Source organism: Microtus pennsylvanicus, chromosome 15, assembly GCF_037038515.1.
Source record: "Microtus pennsylvanicus isolate mMicPen1 chromosome 15, mMicPen1.hap1, whole genome shotgun sequence".
NCBI lineage: Eukaryota > Metazoa > Chordata > Mammalia > Rodentia > Cricetidae > Microtus > Microtus pennsylvanicus.
The window spans coordinates 31,747,020-31,770,559 of record NC_134593.1 but is presented as its reverse complement, the minus strand read 5'-3'; the positions used below and the strand labels follow the sequence as shown (position 1 = coordinate 31,770,559).

The following is a 23,540-nucleotide window of genomic DNA, read 5'->3' as shown; positions in this document are numbered from 1 at the left end:
CTGTATCATACATGGGCCACTAATTTATGTTTTTTACATTATCTAAATTTTAAAATGAGTAAGTTTCCAGGGAAGAGAAAAGCCTCTAAAAATTGAAGTGTAAGTAATAGCCTTGATCTTTCATTCTCTGCTGTAACTTCCTGCTTCATCCCTTCCTAAGTTAGAATCGCCAGCTGGTGAAATTCCTGGGCCATCAGCAGTGCTAATTGCCCGTTTCATGTTGCCAAGTGTTCTATAATCTTAATAAGTAAGTATTTCCTATTACTAATAAGATAGTTCTGTACTCCAGTTTGTCGAGACATTCCAGGTTTGTGCCATTTTGCTATCTAATTGGCTTGACATTTTTCTCAGATTTATTATTTTTGGCATTATAATGTGATCGACCACCATTTTGCAGTTCCAGTTTCTTACTTGATCTTCATTAGCAAGTAGTTGTCCATCACTGGAGTTTTGTTTTTAAGTATTAAACAGAAAGTCAAAGACATCAGCTTTCCTTGATGTCCTCAGTCTGCACTGTGTTACTGACATCCTGTGTTAGACTGAGGAGTGTGTGCAGAAGCATATTTCTTAGTTGTTGAGTCTGCATCAGATGAAAGCTTCTTGCTGTATCAGAACGAGGAAGAAAGCATCACACAGAAAGAGGGCTGCTAGCTTAACTCATGCCTCTCTCTCATCTTTCTATAAAGCAGCTCCGTAGCTCTGTTGACCTCATCCCAGTTACCTCCTACAGGCCCACCTCCTCATTTTATCTGCATGAGCATAGTTGGGGGATTAAGTTTCTAACATAAATTTGGGAAACACATTCAAATTTAAGCACTTAGATATAAAAGACTAGGACATAAGTTCTTTGCTGGTGGCGATAGTGAGACTGTGTAATGCTGTTACCTCTGCTAGACACTTGATGCCACCAGGCCTCCAGTTAGAGGTTGTCTGGGAAATGTGTTAGGTGACTATAAATTACATCAGGCAATAAAAATCTAAATATTCTTGCTACAACCTGTATTTTTAAAAGGAAGAATGTTTTTATTTATTGTATAACTCTATATACAACTTTATCATTTGGCAGTGCTTTTTCTTTTATAGCACCAGTGAACTAAGAAAATGAGGTCTAAATTAATGAAACATGCACAAGAATTTTAACTGTGGAAAATTCAGTGAAATCTGTTTTTAAAAAATCTGAAGATGTCATAGTACCTGTGATTGTGGGAAAACATTCAGACTAATATTTATTTCAGTAAGATAAAATGGAAGTACTCTCTAGAAAGCAGAATTTATTCCAAGCTTATCAGTCAATACCTCAGAAACAGTTTTCATAATATGAACATAATCTTAAAACTGTTATAAAAAGCCTGTTGAAGGTATTAGCCATACTATATTTATCAGTATATGATGTAGCAGTCAGCTGCCTCTTTATATGAAAATACAAAGACTATACTGAAAGATTTTTTTTAAATATTAAGGAATTAGATGGATAAATAGTTAATAAATTATGAGAAGTCATAGGTAGGGTTGTTTGCCCCCCCCCACTCCAAGATACAGGAGAATATATTTGTTTACTCTAGATGGATCGCTCATAACAGATTAAAGAAGTGATTCCACCCAGTTCTGGCTGTTTTGGGCCTACAGGAACATGGGTGACTCAAACCCAGTTATGTTACCAAAAAGCACAGCCCAGAGTAGCCAATAATTCATGAAAACTGCATCCCAGGAGCCCGAGTTCCTGTTACTCACTGACTCCACTGGAGAGTGTACCCTCTAGTGCCCTCTTCACTGCTATCATAAGCTTGGGGAGGGGCCTCCTTCCTCCCCCCAGCAAGAAATGTTTAGCTCAGGAGGAAGTAACTACAACCCTACCCCTTTTTCTGGCAGTTAATTTTTTTCACTCCCCTTTGATGATGCTCCATGAGCCTTGTTGGGAATGATGTAATGTCTTGTCATCTTCTCTGTGTTTGCCTGAGCCTGGACCACAGTACCACAGCAACAGTCACTCATTTTTATGAGCTTGATTGGTTGTCTCTAATAAACCCACCGTAAAAATGAAATTTGCCTACATGAATAACTGAGGCCTACAGCAGCAATAATCTGCAGGCTTAAACATTTAGAAGGTCGTTTGACAGGCCCATAATGTCCATTTAACAGAACGGAGGCAGTTACTTCTGTATCGGGACCTATGCCTTGCTTATTCATAGACTTCACCCTGACTAAGAAGAGTACCAGATGTGGGTTTACTGCTGTGGGCAGTCCTTAAGTAAAAGGAAAACAGTTGCATTCATAACTGTTGTCCTGCCACTATTACACTGATGGGTACATTTTGCCAGGCTTGTTTATGTGTGCAGAATGAAGAGTCCCATACCAAGCAGGACTGTCACTTGTAATTCTACTGAGCAGACTGTGCCTTCAGCGCTATGAAAGCCAGTCAGCTCTGTCCAAGCCTGATTTCCCACATAGACCACAGCATGTGGTGTCATCGGCAGTGGAGTCTTACCATCCAGTTCTAGTGTGCAATCAGCAGCAATGACAGTAGTCAGAGTTTATGGGTCTAGGAAGCCTCCCTGGCCAACAGTTCATAGGGAGGAGCTCACCTTTGGCACTAAAAAAATATGCAACACCTTATAACTTCTAGGAATGCTCTTTCTCTGCCTACTGTAGGGTGTTGTATATATTTAAACTCTTTAATTGCTGTTTTCTGTTTTCCAGATGCCTCTTCAGTTCTATAAGAGACTCAAAAGTTAGCAAGACATAATGAAACCTTTCTCACAGAGGAAGGGGAGGATCTCTGAAGGCCCATTGCTGTTTGTTCTAGGCTAGTTCCAGTGGATCCTGGATAGCTAAAGGAGTATTAAAAAGAAAAGTTAATAAGATCTAGTAAAGAAAGAAAACATCCACCACCCATATTAAGTGTTTCCATAAAAGAATAATGTTGTGTACAAAGGTTTTATCTTAGTTTCTCTTCTTGTTGCTCTGAGGAAATACTCTGACAAAACCAACATAAGGAAAGAAAAGGTTACTTTACTCATAGTTCAAGGTTACTACTATCTACTTAGGGTTTTTATTGCTGTGCAGAGACACTGACCACAGCAGCCCTTATAAGGAAAGCATTTAATCGGGGCTGGCTTAGTTAGAGGGTCAATCCATTATCATCACGGTTGTGTGCAGCCAGACTTGTGCTGGAGCTGAGAGTCCTACATCTTGCAGGCAACAGGAAGTTGACTGACTGTCACACTGAGGGAAACTTGAGCAAAAGAGACCTCAAAGCCCACCCCTACAGTGACACACTTATTCCAACAAGGCCATTCCTCCTAATTGTGCCACTTCCTTTGGGGGCCGTTTGTAGGGAAGTCACATCAGGGCCTCAAGGTAGCTGAATGCTTTGTATCAATAGTAAAGAAATAGAGAGCGAAGAACGCTCGTGTTCATCTCATTTTGTCCAGTTTATACAGTCCAGGACTACCACCCAGAGAATGGTCCCAGCCAGAGTAGGCAGGTCTTCTCCTCAGTTCACTTAATGCCCAGTGGCCTGTCTCCCAAGTAATTCTAGATCTCATCAAGGTGACAGTTGGTATTAACCATTCCAGACATGGAAGGGAGACATGCCATCTAGCCCTTCGTAATCCAATCATTTTCTATTAGCCCTTTGGCTTCCTTATCCTGAGATGCTGTTGCTGCTACAGGGTCAATTATCTATTCACTCCAGGCTCAGGTACCACCAGCAAATCAAAGAAATCATTCTACTGAAGTCTAGTTTGGTGAGCTAGTGGGTTTACTTGAGTTACTTTCGAAAGTGCAGGTGACTCAAAGCTATCAGTCCTTGAAAAGCCCACCCCAGCATGGCTGACAGTTCATGGAACCTGTATTCCTAGAACTCCCTGCACAGCTTGTATGTAGTCTCCAACAGAACCTTCTCTTCCCTGATAAGTATTCACTCTAGGGACTCTTCTTTGAGTCTCGCTCATTTTCGTTAGCGTCCTCCAACTTCTTCCTTCATCCAGGAGGGGTTCACTTCAGAGGTAATAGCTACTGCACAGCAGGTATATATGCAAGAAGTAACACTTTTATTTTATACTACTCTTTACTATGCAGGAACAATACAGAGTCCTTTAAATGCTGTGTAATATACACACATATATTTTGAAGGCTATGTATTCATCATTCATAGTCCTAGGTTTTCTCTATTTTTATTGTAAATAGATTTTTTTTTCATACAGTGCATTCTGATTACTGTTTCCCTTTTTCTAACTTCTCCCAGGTCCTTCTAACTTCCCTATCCATGCCGTCCACATCCTTCACTCTCTCCCATTAGAATATAAACAGGCATATACTGAAAAATAATAACATATAAAATTAAAACTAACAAAAATACGGCAAAACAAACAAACACACAAATAGAAAAAGAGAACCAAAGTAAAAGTACAAGAAAAACATACAGATGAAGACACACACACACACAGAAAACCCATAAAACCCAAATTAGAAACCATAATATAGAAGTAAAAATTCTGTAAGGTTAAAAAAGCAAGAAGTAAAGAATGCCCATTCAAAGCACTGAGATAAAAGAATACCTTCAAAAATAGCATGTTTCTTTTGTGTTGGCCATCTATTACAGGCCATGGGGTGTTCTCCTTCGTGTGGTTTGTAAACTTAGTGAGAGTTCATTAGAGAAAACTTGATTTTTCCTTTAAGAGTAGGTATCATTTGGAGATCGCTTCTGGGTTAAGGGTAAGGGCTTGTGTTCACTTCCGCTCTCAGCTTGGGGATCCCATGTGGCTTAGACTTGTGCAAGCCCTGTGCATGCTGCCTCAGTCTCTGCGTGTTGTACCTAGAAAGCTTTGTTTTCTTGGTGGCCTCCATCCTCACTCTTACATTCTTTCTGCTGCTGCTCCTACAGAGTTCTCTGAGCCCTGAGGGAAGGGATTGGCTGGAGACATACTATTCAAGACTGAATGCTTCAAGATCTCTGACTCTGCACATTGTCCTGCTGTGGGTTTCTGTATTTATTCCCATCCACTTTAGGAGGGAGCTCTCTGATGGTGGCTGAGCAAGACACCAATAAGGGCAGCAGAGTGTTGTTGGGTGTCATTTTATTGCTTCATTCCTTTAGCAAAATAGTAGTGTTTGGTTTTCCCCTAGGACCATGGCCTATCTAGTTTCCTGCTCTTAGCCACCCTGTCAGTGTTGGGCACGGGTTCCATCTAATGGAATGAGCATTAAACCCAATCCAGTATCAGCTGGTTGCTCTCACAATTTCTGTGTCACTATTGTAAGCAGGGCAGCATTATAGATCACATGGTTTGTAGCTGGGCTGATGTTTACCTTCTCTTCTGGAAGTGTACAAAGTCCTTCCAGTACCATGAACACTAGTCAGTAGAGTTGAAGGCTCTGGGTAGATACCAACTAAACTTCACCATGTTTGATGAGTTAGATAGGTGTTGTCTTCAGCAATAGGGCCATACTGTATGTTTCTGGAAAGCCAATAGCCCTGGCAGGAAATACCCTGAGTTGTTTGGGGTTTTTATGGGGCTTCTTTGACCAACAACTCAATTAGAAGTTATCCATTCCTGGCACTGGAGATTTCATTTGGTGGCAAGAAATATATAGTTGGGGCTTTGTCTCCCCCATGATCCCCTCCCTATATTCCCTCCCTTACTCCCTTCTTCCTTTTCCCTCTCTGAGTCTCCCAGTTCAGCTCCCCACCTTGTTCATCGGTAGCAACCTATTTAATTTCCCCTTCCTAGAGAGATCCTTCCCTCCCCTCCCCATCTGTTTTTCTTTTCATAACCTCAGTGGTTATATGAATTGTAGCCTACTTATCAAAGACTAACAGCTAACAGCCACATATAAGTGAATACAAACCATATTTGTCTTTGGGGGTTTGGGTTACCTCACTAAGGATGATTTTTTTTCAGCTCCATCCATTTACCTGTGACTTTCATGATTCCATTTTTTTAACAGCTGAGTAATAGTCTACTGTGTAAATGAATATTTTCTTTATTCATGTGTTAATGGACATGTAGGCTGTTTCTAGCTAATTAGAGTAGCTCATCCAGTAGAATATGGATGAGCAAGTGTCTTTGTAGTAGGATGTAGAGTTTTCTGGGTATATACCCAAGAGTGGTATCTAGCTGGATCTTGAGGTAGATCTTTCCCAGAATCACGAGGAACTGCCTTCCAACATGCAGTCCCACCAACAATAGATGAGTGTTACAGTGTTGGGGTTTCAAGACAGCTTCTTTGAAGTATATTATATATTTAATCATACTCAACCCCATACCTTTGTCCTTCCCATCAACTTCCTTTGTTCTTCCTTCAGTCTATCTTCTGTGTGTGTGTACTGTTGTTGTAATAAAATAATCCAACAAAAGCAGCTTCATGTAAAAAAGATTTATATACATGCACACATGTTTTCTGTATCTGTGTAAAATCTAAGATATATAAATGATAGAAAAGAAGCAGTATCTGTTGTTCTGAATCTGGCTTATTATGCTTAATAGTTTCACTTGCAACTGTTTCCCAACAATAGACTAATTTCTGTCTTACTAATAGAGCTCTATTGTCATACATTACTGTACTTCCCTGTCCTGTTGGTTGACACCTGGGCAGGTTCCATAGCTTGGCTATGGTGTATATTGCTTGCACATGGTGTTGGTTTTTGGAATAAGGTTTTCTTCTATAGGCCAAGTTGGTCTTGAACTTGTGGTACTCCTACCTCAGTCCCAAATGTTGGTATTACAGGCATGTGCTACCTTCCTTGTCTCATTTTGTTTTATTTTATAATGTGTTTTCAATATAATTTTTGTGTCCTTTTAATAGATAAAAATTAACCAGTAGCTAAAATTTCATATATTTTTGTTGTAGATGGTTTTGAGTTTAATTTAATTTTTTGAGAAAAGGTTTCACTATGTAGCCCTGGCTGTCCTAGAATTCACTTTGTAGGCCAATAGGTTGGCCTTGAACTCATAGAGCTCTGTCTGCCTCTGACTCCTAAATACTGGAATTAAAGGCATGTGCTACTATACCCAACTTAAGATGACATAATTTTGATGATTTGTTTTATTTCCCTGTTTCACTTTCAGAAGTAAACCTGATAATGTGATAGTGACAGTTACCCTGCTCTGGGCTTTATCTTCATCACTGAAGGTCCGCCAGCCTATAGGGAGAAGTCTGGTCTCTTGAACCTATAAGGAGTTTTCCCCCAGTGTTGGTTCACAAGTTTAAAGAAAAAAAAATCTAAATCTAAGAGATGGAAAAAATAAAGATGATATAGTGTTTTTTTTTATTAAACTTGCTTTACTGAAAGGTCTTTTTAAAATAAAGATTTATTTATGTATGTATGTGGATGTTTTGTTTACATGTATTTAGGCACATAGGATCTCATGGGACTATAGTTTCAGACAGTTGTAAACTATCTTGTGGTTGCAGGGAATTGAACCCAGGACTTCTGGAAGAGCAGCTCGTGCTCTTAACCACTGACCCTTCTCTCCAGCTTCCAATTAATGTCTTTTTAATTCTGAAGTTGAAATCATCCATCTTGGAATAGACTTTCCAGTGATACGATAGCATCAAATAGACTTGCTTCTGCATATGTAGTTGGTTAATAAGCAGCTCATTAGTCAGTCCCCAGAATTGGTTTTCTGGCATCACTGGCATAAATTCAAATGCCTGAGAACTAGTACGTTAACATACAGACTCATGTATTGACAGCTGATTAGTATCTACTCTTCTGGCTTCACCTAGCCCTTTCTTGCTCTAACCCCAATTAATCCAAAAATACATCATGCTTAGTTTTTCTCTTGTTCTGTATTATAAAATTAAAAAAATAAACTGTATAATTTAGTATTAAATATGAGAAAAATTACAGAGAAAGAAAATGTTAGCTGTGTGGCCTGACCTGCAGAGTGACTGACATCACTGGACGGCAAAAACGTAAAAATGTGTGTACAGAGACTAGGACTAGTGAGGGCATATGTCAACATAATAAAGGTTGTATGTCACAACCCAGAGACAATATTGTCCTAAATAGAGACAGCTTAAAGCAATCTTGTCAAAAACAGGAACAAGCTAGTACTGTCCATTCTCCCCCCTTTCAGTATTGTACTTGAAGTACTAGCTAGAGCATGTAAGAGGAGGAAATAAAAGGGATACAAGTGGAAAAGAATAGTTTCCATTTGCAGATGATATAATATATATAATATTCTCAAAAAATTCTGCCAAAATTTCTAGAAATGTTCTAGGAATAACTAACTTTCAGCAAAGTAGCAGAATACAAAATTAACTTCTAAAAATCAGTAGTTTTTCAGCATATTCAGCAACAGACATGTTGAGGAAGATCATGGGAATACTTGTTCACAGCCACTGCACTCCCTCAAGTCTAGGAATAAGCCTAACCAAGGGGGTGAAAGACATCCATAATGCAAACTATCAATATCTCTCTGATGAAATAAATTGAAGACATTAGAAAATGGAAAGACCTTTCATGCTCATGAATTGGTATAGTTAGTATTGTAAAAATGGCCATCTTAAGAAGATTGCAGATTCCGTGCAATTCCAATAAAAATTCAGAGATATTCTTCACAGAAACAGAAATAATATTCTGAAGTTCATATGGAAGTACAAAAGACTCCAGACAGCTAATGCAGCCCTAAACAGAAAGAGCAATGCGAGAGGGACCACCACACCAGATTCAGATTGTATTGCAGCTAAAGTAATGAAGGCAACATGGTGCTGCCACAAAAACAGACACACAGATCAGTGGAACAAAATGTAAGGCCCAAATTCATGTGTACCTAATCCATCTTCTATTTTACAAAGATGGCAAAAATACATGCTATAGGAAAGACAGTATCTTTAAAAAGAATGATACAGGGAAAACTGAATGTTATCATGGTAAAGAATGCATTAGACACATGCACAAATTCAATTCCAAATGGATTAAAGACCTCTGTGAAATCTGAAATACCAAAACTGCTAGGAGAAAACATAGGCAGTACCTCTCACACATAGAGTTTCTGAGTAGGACTCTATTTGTCCAGGAAGTAAGGAATTGATAAACAGGACCTCATAAAACTAAAAGGCTTCCGTACAGCAAAGGAAATGATCAGCTGAGTGAAGAGGAAGTATACAGTACGGGAGACCAGTCTTTGCTAGGTATATATCTAGAAGAGGCTTCATGATCCGAATATATAAAGAACTCAAGAAACAGACACAAGAAAGCAAATGACCCAATTAAAGAATGGACAGAGTTCTCAAAAGAAATAAAAATGGCACTGAAACATAAAAATGTTCATTTAGCAATTATGGGAATGCAAATTAAAACTGCTTTCGGCTTTCCTCATACTCCAGTCAGAACAGCTAAGATGAAGGAAACAAATGAGAGTGTTGCTGACGGTGCAGGGAAAGCGCAGCCTTCATTCACTGCTGGGGCTGCAACTGGTACAGCCTTTATGGAATCAGTGTGGAGAAGCCAAAAACACTAACAGCAGATCTGCCATATGACCATTCATGACACTTGGAGTATGCCCAGAGGACTAAATATCCTGCTACGGAGGGAGTTTCTGCGCTGTTCTCATTGCTGCTCTGTTCACAATAGCTAAGGGATGGAAGCAGCCTGGAAGTCTGTCTGATGATGAATGAATAATGCAGGAGCGGTGCATAGACAAATGAATCCCATTCAGCTCTGAAGAGAAACATGATGGCTCACTATCTCTGCTTACTACTGGACTGCTACACCCGTATTCTGGAAACATAGCATGTTATATTGCTTTATAAATACTTTTGGGTTAATTGACAAATGAATAAAAACAAAGCGGTATTTCAAGAGAAAAGAAAAAAGTGAAATTAGCAGGCAAATGGATGCAAGTGCAAATGCTCTGTGAGGTAATCCAGACCAAGAAAGGATCCTAGCTCTGATTTGGGTTTGATTCTGTAACTTGGGAATAAGCACAGAAACCAGGAGAGTATAAAGAGGGACCTATGCTAGTGGGAAGAAGGGGGAGCCCTAGATGGGAGAGTAGGCCACAAGTGCTATGCAGAAGGAGAAGGGGAACAGGGTGGGGACTTCATTTGGTAGGGGAGTGAGTGAGGCTAGCAGAGAGGAAGAGACAGGGTGGTGGGATAAATAATGGTAAAGATTTTCGAAAAGCCATTGAGAAACACACACATATGGATAGTTCAAATAGAGTCATGCCACATGGGGTGACAATAGTTTTCCTAGGAGCCATAGAATATCTATTTTTTAACAAGATATGAAAATATGCCAGGAAAGGGGGAGGAGTTGTTGGTCGGGGCAGGGGAGGGGATGACCAAGAGACCCTCATTGTCATTGCCATTGTTACCTCCCAGAACATGAAGCTAAGACCCTTTTGCTAAAGACACCACATACTTCTGTCACAGGACTTGGAAGACCTGAGTTGGTACTGGCCTGAAAGCCTCCTCCCTGAGGATTAGCTCTGTTAGTTTCAGAGGGTGCTATGCAAGCTGCAAGAGAGAAGAGTAATTAACAGTCCTGCCCAGCTGTAAATCCTGTGAGCCACAACAATTAGTCCAGCAAAATATGCCCACTGGTGCAATAGAAATTCTAGCATCCTGGGAATAGCCCACAGCTGTCTAATTGGAGCTAAGGCCTCTCAGTAGGAAGGACTCATGCCTGGTCTGTAAACCTAGCCAAAATCTGTGGCTAGAGAAATCAAAGACCCTAAGGAAAACACAACTGCTGCCATTTTCATAAATTAATGTAGCTTCCAACCATGTTTTGAATATTTATCCTTATACCCACACATAAATGCAATTTTCACCCCTCATCAAATTACCTTTTTTAATGATTTTTATTTATATGTATGAGTGTTTGCCTGCAAGTGTACATGTATACCACATATGTACCTGGTGCGTGTGGAGGCCAGAAGAGGGTATCAGGTGCTCTAGATGGTTGTGAGCCACCATGTGTGTAGTGGGAAGCAAACTGGGGTCCTCGGCAGGAGCATCCAATGCTCTTACTGGCTGATCCATCTCTCCAGCTCTAAGAAACTTCCTTCTGCCGCAGATGGCAGTTACTGCAGAGATGTACAGCTGGTGAAAATGCAGAGAATAAATGGCCATGGGTGCCCAACTTCAGTTAGTACATCTGCAATACAACTCTCCATGTAAGACTCTGGAAACATCACAGAAGAGAGGTCAGAAGACTTGTAGGATCAAAGGACCAAGGGGACTGGTACAAGATGTTGTCTTCTACACAGGACAGGGATGCTGCAACCCCCTAAATAAATAGAACAGATGGCCTGCACAAGATGTGCTCATCACTAACCAATCCACATGTCAGAGCAGATAGAAAGTTTAAAGAGGCCTCCACCCTAAATGATGAGTTGTATTGGTTAGCCATAAACACATGGACATATAGGCAGCATTAATTGGAATGAGGCGTGTGTGTGTGTGTGTGTGTGTGTGCACGCGCGCGCGCATGTATGTGTGAGTGCATGCTTGCATGTGGGTCTGCGTGTGTGTGTGTCTGTATGTCTGTGTGTCTGTAATTATAGAAGCAGTCATGAATTCAGGTGTCTTAGGGTTTCTATTGTTGTGAAGAGCCACCATGCCCAGCTTTATTTTTTTATGTATTAATGATTTTGAGCAAATATGACCTTTTGCTTTCTTTTTTGTGTGCAATAGGTATTACTGACTCCTGCCAACAAGATTTGATACTGTGCTAAGGTGCCAACCTTACTGTTCTCAAGAGTTACCACTAGTTAAAAGGCTCAGTGTTAGTGATTTTGTCCTTGTTTTGAAGAACCTTTCAGTTACAACAGGAAAATATAGATGCATATATGTGTTTTCTAAAACCTTTGTTAGGCTGGTAATCTACATCAAATAATTTTCCTATAGTAATAAAAATAGGAGACTCATTGAGAACATTATAGCTTGTTATTCAACGTACTTTGCATCACTGCACATAAGTTTTCTCATCCTTGTCTGATTGTGACAATTGCAACAAACTTAAAAATATACCAGTCTGGGGCTGGAGAGATGGTTCAGTGGTTAAGAGCATTGCCTGCTCTTCCAAAGGTTCTGAGTTCAATTCCTAGCAACCACATGGTGGCTCATGACCATCTGTAATGAGATCTGGTGCCCTCTTCTGGCCTGCAGACATACACACAGACAGAATATTGTATACATAACAAATAAATAAATATTTAAAAAATATACCAGCCTTTTATTTTCATAGAACTTCAACTATTTTGCATGGCTATCTTTATTTAATAGTATAGCTCACCATACCAGTTCTTTAGACTTCTTCACAATACTTCCAACACACTACTAGCAGTTTTTAAATAGTTGATTTTCAGGTAAGATTGTCAAGACTAACACAACTACTGGTTCCGTGGCTTATATACTATATGGGTACCAAACATTGCTGGACTTAGCTGGTTCGAACTTAATTTAGCTCTCATTATATCCACATAAAGTAAAATAACTGTTATCTCTGTTTTACATCTGAGGAAACTAAGAAAACTTTAACTTTTTAGGTCTCAGAACTACAAGTGTTCAATGGGGCAGGTCAAAAGTCTGCCATGACCTGCATGGCTTAGGGATTGACCTACCTAAGGTGAAGGGTAATAAAGAGACGACAACACACACACAGAAGAACTGGGATTCCCCGTGCACACTGCTGGAATCTCAGCTTGCTTATCAGTTTTCATGCAGCACCGTGGGAGAAGGACACTATGTTTAGCTAACCTCAGTAGACGGTTTCTCTAGGAACTGTCCACAGCAGTCATCCCTGAGGAAGTCTAGGGAACAGTTTGATCGTGGTTGGGTAAGGTGTGATTTTTGAAACCTTCTGATTTTGTTTGGTAGACTGGATCCTCAAATAACCACTGTTTCCACAAAATGATTGGCATTATGTGTTCACAAGAGAAGGTTTGCCATGCACAGTGGAGAACAGTAGACGATTTCTGGACCGTTAGCTGTCCATTTGGATTAACAGAATCACACCACCTTTTTATATTTACCTAAAAGTCAATTCTTGAGTAAGGATAAACATGAAAATAATGAGGAAAATTAATTTTATAACTGTGGAGTGGAGGTGTCTTTAGACACACACAGGACTGTCAAAGCTATGTTTTACTTCAATTCAATTAGAAATGTTTGTACATTTTCATAAGATATATATGAAGTCATCAACTAAGGAGATAATTCCAACCAGCTTTACCCCAAAGAGTAAGTACCTAGAAAACACAAATATTACTTATTTTTAAAAGACAACCCATATATAAATAAAAAGATGAAAAATGGACCAGGTAATGTATAATGAGAATAAGAGAATATTGACCAAATTTTAAAATCTGCATTCCAAGTAGCAGTGAGACTGAATTGATAGAGCCTCTTCCGCAGTGCTTGCTGAAAGGAATGAATTAGTACATGAGGGAAAGGATTTCACATTGTCCTTCAAAAAATAACAATTACATAATCCTGAATCCAGCATTTCTCTTTCTGGGTATAGTGGGGTCTCTTAAAGAAAGATGTGGGCCAAGAGACCTACAGAAATCTCCCCCATTAGGGTCTATTATATCCATTTCTCCAGTGGTGATGTTAGCAAGTCTTGTGGATTAAATGCCCATTTATCAGAGACAGTGGGATTCATCTCTCAGACTAAGTTTATTTTTGAATCCCAGAATAGTTCACCCAGTGGTCTCTTACAAAAGCCTATGTCCTGATGCCTCCTAAGCATCTTAAGTGTAGCATATCCAAAGCTGGGCATCTGACCGATTGTGCCCTGGCCCATTTCATCCACTTTGGTGCTCATGCAAATACCTGCTACAGATACCTGAGAACCAGAACTTTGGTGGCTTCTATTTGGGGTCATGGGCTATATAAAAATGCTTAACTTTTGTTTTCTAACGTGTTGTTCCATAGTCCCACAAGCAATGCGTATGAGTTAGATACATTTTTTTAAGGTATAATTCAGATAATTTCTTAAATCCAGCAGTGAATTTTACTGTTCACTCACAGTAAAAGCCAAAGACCTGACAGTGTCCTACAAGGCCCAAGGGAATCTTATTTCCCCATGTTCCCCTCTGCCTCCCTGGCCAAGCTCAGTGTTCTTGAAGCTGAGCAGGCCTATCATGGCCCTTCTTTGGGAACTTTGTACTGGTTGCTCTCTCTATGAAAACATGAACTTTCCTTAGAAGCCCATGTGATTCACTCCTACCCTTAAATCTTTGCTCAAAAGTTACCCTCTCGGTGAAACTGAGACTGAACATTACTTTGAATTTTAATTCTTAGCGAACTGTGCCAAGCAGCACTCTCTGTACCCAGCCATCCATCCTACCCTGCTTTCTTTCTTTCCTGTATCGCTATTTTCTGCCTTCAGATATGTTTTCAGCATACATACTTGCAAACATACTGTCTCAAAACATACATGATTTACCACAATCTGATTTATTTTGTCATGTACTTATTATTTTAAAAAATAGTAAAATGGGGTGGCATGCGTGTGGGGTCAGAGGACAGTTTTCCGGAGTCCAGTTCTATTCTTCCACCATGTGGATCCTGGGCTTTGGATTCAGGTTGTCAGATACTAACAGCAAACATTTTTTCCTGCTGAGCAATCTCTTCCAGTGTGAGATTTATCCATTTTCATTTACTGCTCTATCCCAAATGCCTAGACAGTATCCAGCATGTAGCAGATGAAGTTCCAGAAGATAATACTATCTAATTTCATAATCCGTGAAGCAAATTAAATTGGCTAGACATAGGATTGATGTTCTTTTAGAGTTGTTTCAGGATCCTGGAATCTGACCTGAGCCTTGTGCCCTGTTAGGCTGCTAGCTAAGCACTCTCCCACACTACACCTCTCAGCTGGAACACTGGGAAGGTAGGAGTAAAGGCAGTGCTGGGCGCTGGTGGTGCGGGCCTTTAATCCTCAAGAGCAGTGTGGCCTGCAGAGTGAGTTCCAGGATAGCCAGGGCTACACAGAAAAACCCTGTCTTGAGAAACTAAAAATAAAAAGAAGAAAAGATTAGCTGTGCAGAGTGGTGGCTGGAGGGCGGCAAGGAGCACAGAAAATATTTGTTTCAGTTTGATGTTAACTTCTGTGACTGCTTGCAGAGCAACTGTGTAGTCACTAGGAATACAGGGCAGGCTTTCTTCATTAGTATGCCCGAAATGGCCCCTGAGCTATTCTGACCATGTTGGTTAAAGTTGAAAATACAAAATTTAAAAACACTCCCACCTGTTCCTCCAGCTATGTCTTGCCTGATTTTATTTATTTATTCTTTTACTTTCCGGGGAGACGGGTCCTTTAAACAGGGCCTGTGTTTTAAAATGTAATTATCATTTGAGACAACCCTGCCTTTGTCTGTGTGCCCTTGACAAGTCACTTAGCTGCCCTCTGCTTCCCTAGTAATGATGCCTCTACTCGAGTTAACAAGCGAGATACTCCAGATGGTCCCTCTTTACTATGTAATCATTAGTTTGAAAGTCCATGATCATACTTTTGCTTAGGATAACCATCAGTTATGGAACAGCATCAGCCCATGTATTTCATGCTCAGAGAATATAACTGACTCGATTCTCCCAGCAGTGCTGGGAGGCTGATGAAGTGAACCTGCCACAGGAGACAGGTAAGTCATAAGTCATGAAACAAACAAACAAAAAACACAAAACCTCCTTATTTTTACCCAGTTGGTAACTGAGTATAAGTCATTTCCTGGTATCTCTTTTTGGATGAGTGTCTAATTTTGTAAATATGAACAGGAATACTATTCACTAAGCATCTTTCTTTAATGCTCAGAGTAAGACTTATTTTTAAATATCATTAAAAAAAAAGTAAAGGATAATAAAAGCAGAAGCCCTCATCCGCTTTCGAGGAAAAAAAATATAGTCCACGTTTAAGGAACTTGTCGTCCCTGCCTATTGTGTGGGCAATCTTTGTGTATTACAGACATTCCTAAAGATTAAGCATGGGATGCCAATGGATATACACTCACATTTTGTATTAAGGCTTTGATATTAATTTCACCCCAAACTTTGTAGGTGAAAGCCAACAGCAGGAGGTGGAAAAAACTGTAAACACAAAGGGAGTGGTTTTCCGTTGAATAGTCTTCGTAGGGTTATTTTGATGAGCGTTTAGGGTTAGCTCTTAGGGAAGCAGCTGGAGGCGCCTTTTAATCCTTTGGTTTCAGTGGCTCCCAAACAAGACCCTTGGCGCTGTTTCCTCTGCCGGTCTTTCCCGGTTCACTGCAGGTCATGTGATAGTTGTCACGTGACTCGGTCAAAGGATCTTTTCCTCTTACCAGCTTTGGGGGAAAAAAAAAGAAAGAAAAAAAAACCGAAACTGTTCTCCAATTAAAGCTGCTAACGTGTACTACGCCGTTTCCTTGTTGGATTTTCTTGTTCGCTGCTGCTCCTGTAGAAACAAAATGAGTGGTAAGATTTGCTGGTTTTGAGCATTCGCTTTTATTTTAAAACATAAGAAGCTTTGTATTAACGTAAAACCGTGTTGTGTGATTTTTAATAGATGCCAAATCTGTTCGCTGTAAAAGCACCCTAAATTGTTATGTGGCTATGAAAATAGTAGATTATACGAGCTAGACTGGTTTTATATCTCACAGTATGTCCCATTTTGGCCTCTTGGTTTTATTTGGGTTTTCTTTTTCTAAGACTGATCTGAAAATTGGCATCAGATAATTTGGAAGCCATTGTGCACGCCAGCAGTAAGCAGCCCGTTCCGTATTTCATTTTAAATGCTTGGCATACTTGTAGTTTTTTTTTTAAATGAAATTTCCTGAATACGAATGTAGATTAACAAAGAAACAATTAGTTTATGCTAGGTGAAATGAATTAGGCATTAAGTTATTGGTGGTACTTTTAAGAATTGGGGTGGGGAGTTTCTCAAATTTAAGGGAAATGACGAGTAGAATTGTACCCTCTGCAGGTTTGTAAAATCAGAAACAGGCCCTTAACAGTAAAGGAATCACTCTGTGCTTTGGATAGATTTTGCCCTCAGCTTGAAAATTCCGAAGGAGCTGTTAGGTTTGCCCACAGCTGCTCAGGCTTTCTTGGCAGGGTGTGCGCTTCATGTGCTCCCTTGTAGCAGGTTGGACTTCCCTGGACACAGGACAAGGCGCATGTATGGTGCTGTTAGCAGTTGCATCTGAATATCGATACTGTGTTTACTGTTTATGAATTGGGGGTGTTGGTGGTTTTGTGCTCAATGCTGAATATATCCTACCAATATTTTAGATAATGTATATGGTACTGATCAATTGCCTTTAAAAAATCTAATCATTTGGCGTTTCTGCTTCCTAATTAGAAAATATACTTTGGTTAGATGATCACATCACAAAGGTGTTTTTGTGCTACTTTTGTTGCAACTAAATAATGAATTATTTTAGTAGCTATCCAAGTAGAATGTGAACTGAGTATGGAGATAAATGCCTGTAATGCTATCAATCTGGAGGCTGAGAGGATGGTGAGTTCGAGGCCAGCCTGGGCTGCACAGGAAGACCCTACCTCAGAGGATTTTATATAGTTATAGTCTTATTTCTAGTGAAAGGATACCTTGCAGCAGGTGTGTGCTGCGACTGTAAGAGTCACCAGCTGGAAGTCACTAGTCTAATAGCTAAATAGAAAACACCCATCTGTTTTAATTGTTTGGAGTAAATTCTAGTTCTGCTTTTTAAAGCTTTTTTTTTTTTTTTTTGGTTTTTCGAGACAGGGTTTCTCAGTGGTTTTGGAGCCTGTCCTGGAACTAACTCTTATGGACCAGGCTAGTCTCGAACTCACAGAGATCCGCCTGCCTCTGCCTCCCGAGTGCTGGGATTAAAGGCGTGCGCCACCACCGCCTGGCTCTAGTTCTGCTTTTGAAGATGCCTGTCTACCTTGTGTTATGTCCACACTCCTTCATCAGTCCCTCCCTAACATTAATGATGTGACCCAAGATTAAACTGCAGTGGGCACAAAGGGCCTGAGGTCTAAGCGTAGCACATAAAGCTCAGCAAGGGAGAATTTCCTTTATTAAGAATACAAATGCAATTTTCAGTAAATTCTTTGTTTTCCAACCAAGTTTCATATTTTACAAATGATATCTAAGCCAGTTCTTAGAATTTGGAAGGCTAGTTTACTGGTTTATGTAAATTAGTTAATGAATAAAAAGGAGCATTAGGGTACAGCTGTTCTCATTTCTCCAGAGAGCAGAAAAGTGTACTTTGAATGAAGCTTTTCTGTATAGAGAATTAAAGAGGCTCTCACAAATGTTATTTAGTAAACTAGTAGGTGATGTTTACTTAAGTTTCTAATTGTGTTCCTGCTTTCACTCATGTTTTTCAAGGAAATAAAAATAAAACTCTTTGGAGGCAAGACCTAATGTCTCAGCCCAGTTACCAGCAGCAAGTAGCACTGCAGTGTTCATGTGATGTGTATCATGAGAAATGAAACTGATAGTGTTTTTAATTCCAGCTCTACCACTTGGGCAGGCTTAAGTTCCCTCTGCTTCATTTTCTGTGTGGAAAATGGGTAGTGATAAAAATAGTTGCTTGATTAAATGGTTATAAAGAGAAAAAATACATTGAAAACCTGGCTTATAGTTTTAGTATTTACAATTTATGATTAAAATAATAGTTACAGAGGGCTGGAGAGATGGGGGTTAAGATTATTTATTGCTGTTACAGAGGACCTGGGTTCAGTTTTCAGCATCTGTATGGTAGCTCCCAACCGTCATCCATAACTCCAGTTCCAGGGATTCAACACTCTATTCTGACCATCACAGGCACCAGACACTCACATGGTGGGCATGCACCTATTTAGGCAACACAAACACACATTAAATAAGTAAATATATTCTTTTAATAGATAGCATTTGGAAGAACTTCGTGTATTTTGGAGCTGTAATGTTCCTCATTCGTAGGGCACTTGGCTGGCCAGGCCCTGAGCATTACAGCTCCATGCATTTGCTGGGTCCTTTGGGAGAAAGGACAGACACACATAGTGTACTACAGAAGTCTGCCTTCCCTCTGCTTGCTGTCTCTTCCCCTTCCCTCCATCTCTTTTCTTTCTTTTTACTTTCCCTCTTTCCCCCATCCAGATTCTCTCTTGTCTTTATCCCTCTTCTTTTCCTACCCCTTTCTCTTCATTTCCCCTCTTTTGCCATGATTTAGTATTTTTTTCTCAAAGTCCATTTTCTTTAGCATTCTCTTTTCTCTTTCTTCCCTTCCCCCCCAACACCCTGGGTTGCTCTGTCCTCACCCCTCCTTCTCACAAGCAAGGCTGGAATTCATGGGGATTTGCTGGGACCTTTGTGCTTTTCAGCCCTGGTGGCCATTCCCCTCACCATATGGTTTAAATTCTAAACATAAAAGCACCCCAGCCTTTTTTTTTTTTAAAAAAAAAAGATGTGACACTTTATTTTCTTAGAAGGAGTAATTGATCTTACAAAAAAGCAAAAAAGAAAACAATTTCAAATGATTAAAAACTGTTGCATACAGGACACTGCAACGTAAAGTTACTAAGAGAAAAGATCTGAAGATGAGGTATTTTTTAAATGCTATCTAAAACAAGTAAGGTTTTTGTTCTAGAAAGTATGAAACCTTCCAAAAGTGCTTATTTTATTTCCAGAAAGGTGAAAAGAGATTAAGATAGGATTTATGAAGGTTATCTGAAAGATGACACGGAAGAAAATGATGGAGCACAGTGAAGTTCCAGGGTCTTGTTTAGAGTTCCCTGTTCCCGAGAGCCCACGCTTGCCTGAGTAAATGCTTCTGTGCATTCCTGCACCTGTGCTTGTGCGCACTCCTACAACTGTGCTCCTGTGCATTCCTCCACCTGTGCATCCTCCACCTGTGCTCGTGCGCATCCTCCATCTGTGCTCGTGCGCATTCTTCCACCTGTGCTCGTGCGCGTCCTCCACCTGTGCTTGTGAGCATTCTTCCACCTGTGCTCGTGCGCACTCCTCCACCTGTGCTCGTGCGCATCCTCCACCTGTGCTCGTGCGCACTCCTCCACCTGTGCTCGTGCGCATCCTCCACCTGTGCTCGTGCGCATCCTCCACCTGTGCTCGTGCGCACTCCTCCACCTGTGCTCGTGCGCATCCTCCACCTGTGCTCATGCGCTTTCCTCCACCTGTGCTCGTGTGCATCCTCCATCTGTGCTCCTGTGCATTCTACCACCTGTGCTCTTGTGTATTCTCCACCTGTGCTCCTGTGCATTCTACCACCTGTGCTCTTGTGCATTCTCCACCTGTGCTCCTGTGCATTCTACCACCTGTGCTCTTGTGCATTCTCCACCTGTGCTCCTGTGTATTCTCCACCTCTTTCCAGCCCAGGACAGGACTGTGCTGCACTGCACAGCACAGCACAGCATGGAGTTTTTCAAGTGCCTCACTGTCCTTCCGCTCTGCTGTGCCTTCTGTCTGTTTTGTTGATTTGTGTGTGGGGGGGGGAGGAGATGTTCTAGGTTCTTTTGTATTTCTGATTGATTTTTTTAAATACAAAGTTCAGTTTGATTTTCCTCTTGCCCAACCATTAGAGGTCCGTGGGTTGTTTGTACAGTAAATAAAATGATTTGGGATTATAAACCAGTTGCACATTTCTATTGGAGAACTTAGAAATCTTAGGTTTTCAGTGTTACCCAAGTTAGTGTAAACACTGGGCAAGTTTGAGAAATATAGGTGTGCTTGAAAGATAATCTGTACACTTCATAAAGTAAATGCTACATAAAAGCTTACTTACATATCATAATTTATTTAATGAAAACATAAAAATGTAAATGTTATTTGGGCGGTGGTGGTGCACACCTTTAATCCCAGCACTCGGGAGGCAGAGGCAGGCGGATCTCTGTGAGTTCGAGGCCAGCCTGGTCTACAAGAGCTAGTTCCAGGACAGGAACCAAAAAGCTACGGAGAAACCCTGTCTCAAAAATAAAAAAAAAATGTAAATGTTATATAAAAATTCCGTAATCTTAATCTCTTTCCATGGTATTATATTACAGCCACCGTTGACTTAATATTTAACTTAGGTGAAGTAGTCGTACTTTTCTCCACTTCTCCTTGCTAAGTACCAGTGTATTTTTTTGTTTCTGTGACCCATTCAGGTCCTGCTCAGGTTCCAATGATGTCCCCAAATGGTTCCGTGCCTCCTATTTATGTGCCTCCTGGATATGCCCCACAGGTATGCCTTTTGTGTTCTGTTTCTTTATATATGTATCCAATGATAATGTTAATTCTCTTTGACTTTGATTCTGGTGAAAATATGCTGTTAAAGTTCTTAATGTTATCCACTGCAGTATTGTCTATAAACCCATGTAAAATATTTTACTACATTTGGAAAGGAGAGAAAAGTACATTGGTAGTACTCATCACTTAAGAGTTGCCTTTGGACATTACATGAAAAAAGAAAATTTAGAGTTTTGTCTCCTTGAATATACAAATTGTGTAATTAAGTTAAGTCCCCACACATAGCTTTTTACATTGCTTTAAAGGAAGCCAGGATAGTGCTGCCAGCCTCGGGTCCTGCCAGTAGTCATATGAACATACTGTGGTGGATTCTTGCTTCCTCTATGAAGCATGTCTCAGTATGACAACAGACATTAATACGGGAGGCTGGAAGTTGCCTGGAATTGAGAGTCAGAACAGCTGGGTTCTTTATCTCAGCCCTTGCTGGCTGTTGGGATTTGGGCATATCAGCTTTCTTGACTCTTGGTGCCCTCCTTGTAACGAGGTGAAGACACCTGAGATGGGGTATTCAAAGGATCCTGTAGTCTTTTTAAATAGCCTCTGGTCACTATGACTGCTTCAGTTTCATGCAGTGCGCCCTTCATTGATTAGAATTTGCATTCTACATGCAGGTTTAACTAACATTCTCACTGCTGCATTCCAGACCTAATGGCTTTTTTTCCTGCCTGATTTCTGGGACCTTTATAAATTAAACAGCATTGATGTGATTTACTCCAGCTTGTGTTGATGTAACGTCTGTTTCTTCTGCTGCTCTATTGCTCTTCCTCAGAAGTTTGTTCACTTAAACAGAGACCTTTTTCTAGCATAATTCACTTCAAACATTTACTGAGTGGTATTACTGCCAAGCAATGTCATGTGCTCTTGACGGATGAGTGAGACAGTTACTCCAGTTAGATGGGATTCTTGTAGAGGCAATTATTATTCGTATTTTGTTGTGGTGGTAATCATTGTTTATTTGGGGTTTGGTTTTGACTTACTGTTGAGATAAGGTCTCACTGTGTAGACTACACTGGCCTTGAATTTATGATCCCCTTACCTTTGCCTCCCTAGTACTAGAATGAATCACTGTGCTAGGCATATGCTCCCATCTTACAATACTTTCTTGTTTTTATGACAAACCCTCAACCTTCTCATTTCACTCAATCGTGAGTATAGAAAGAGATTTTCCAAGCCTTTACTGGCCTCTCCTGGATATCATATGTTTATCACAGTTTGCTAGTTAATTTTCTTTCTTAGGAAGATGAGGAGGTTTAGCAGCAGGTCTTATATACATCAGTGTTCCCCAGATGTATATACAGCCACTCTTGAGAATGAGATAGGCAACAATATTACCTCCCTCTGAAGTTTACAAAATTCTTGTAGGGAAAAGCAAACAAAAAGCATCATCAGTGGGCAGATCAGTGTATTAAAAGGAGAGTGAGGGCAAGCGTGAAAATAGAGTAGAGCTAGTTGTGTCTTAAAATAGCACGGTGGAGCAAACCACACAGGGAAGGTATGGTTTAAACTGAATCTAAGGAAAGGTAGGTGTTTCCATGCCTTTATCTGATGAAAAGGGATTCTAGAAAGAGAAATGGCTATTGCTGATGACCTAAAATGAAGGTGTATCCCATGGCTAGTCGAACTGAGTAAGAGTAGAGTGAGGTCAGAGTTAACTAGATGGCTAGGCACTCTGCTCATTATAGCCTCAGTACCAAACACCTACCATCAATACTTAGAAGTCAGTCATCATCTAGATTGAGGGACCAAAATGACTCCTTAGAGCACCTCCTTGGTCTTTTTGCTTCTTTGCACACAAAAGCCCTCCATGTATGAGCTTATTCATGAGCAAAGTATAAATTTCTTGACCTGTGGTTTGCCTTGCATCCGTGTTCTCTTGATACTTCCAACAAGTACTCCACTTTTGTATGACCTTTGGTTCTTACTGGTTTCCTTTCTACATGATTTTAATAAAGCTCTTGTTTAGAGAATGCTAATTACCCCAGTTAAAAAAATTGTTATTCTTTCAAGCCCTAGATCACGTTATTTGTACTAATTTTTGTACTATTATTCTCATGAATATCTCATTGGAGATAGGAACAGCCTTTTAATTAATTTTGCATTCTTGTACTCGGATGTAGTAAATGTCCCGTAAGTATTTGTCAAATAAATTGATGAATTTTAATCATAATCTTTCTGGAAGCATTGTAGGAAGCTAGTGAATTTATTGCTACTATTAACTTAATTTAAAAATCAAGATTGCCTCTAGGAAATTTATCAGTTTGAACTATATGATGTAACCCCAAAACAAAAAAATCAGTCTTTTGAAATACTCTTAAGACTCTAGTAAGAC

General features: G+C 40.1%; 1 protein-coding gene across 5 annotated transcripts in view; it reads left to right on the top strand.

Annotated features, from left to right (window-relative positions):
* Positions 1-23,540, top strand: part of Fndc3a (fibronectin type III domain containing 3A) — a 136,792-nt gene that overhangs the window by 63,786 nt on the left and 49,466 nt on the right. For 3 of the 5 annotated variants that reach the window (XM_075950080.1, XM_075950082.1, XM_075950081.1), the window contains exon 4: positions 21,070-21,146. In XM_075950080.1, coding sequence (XP_075806195.1) covers positions 21,070-21,146 — 77 coding nt within the window. Of the gene's footprint in view, positions 1-16,263; positions 16,411-21,069; positions 21,147-23,540 lie in introns of those variants that run through there. The other 2 variants (XM_075950083.1, XM_075950084.1) reach the window with 2 other exon arrangements.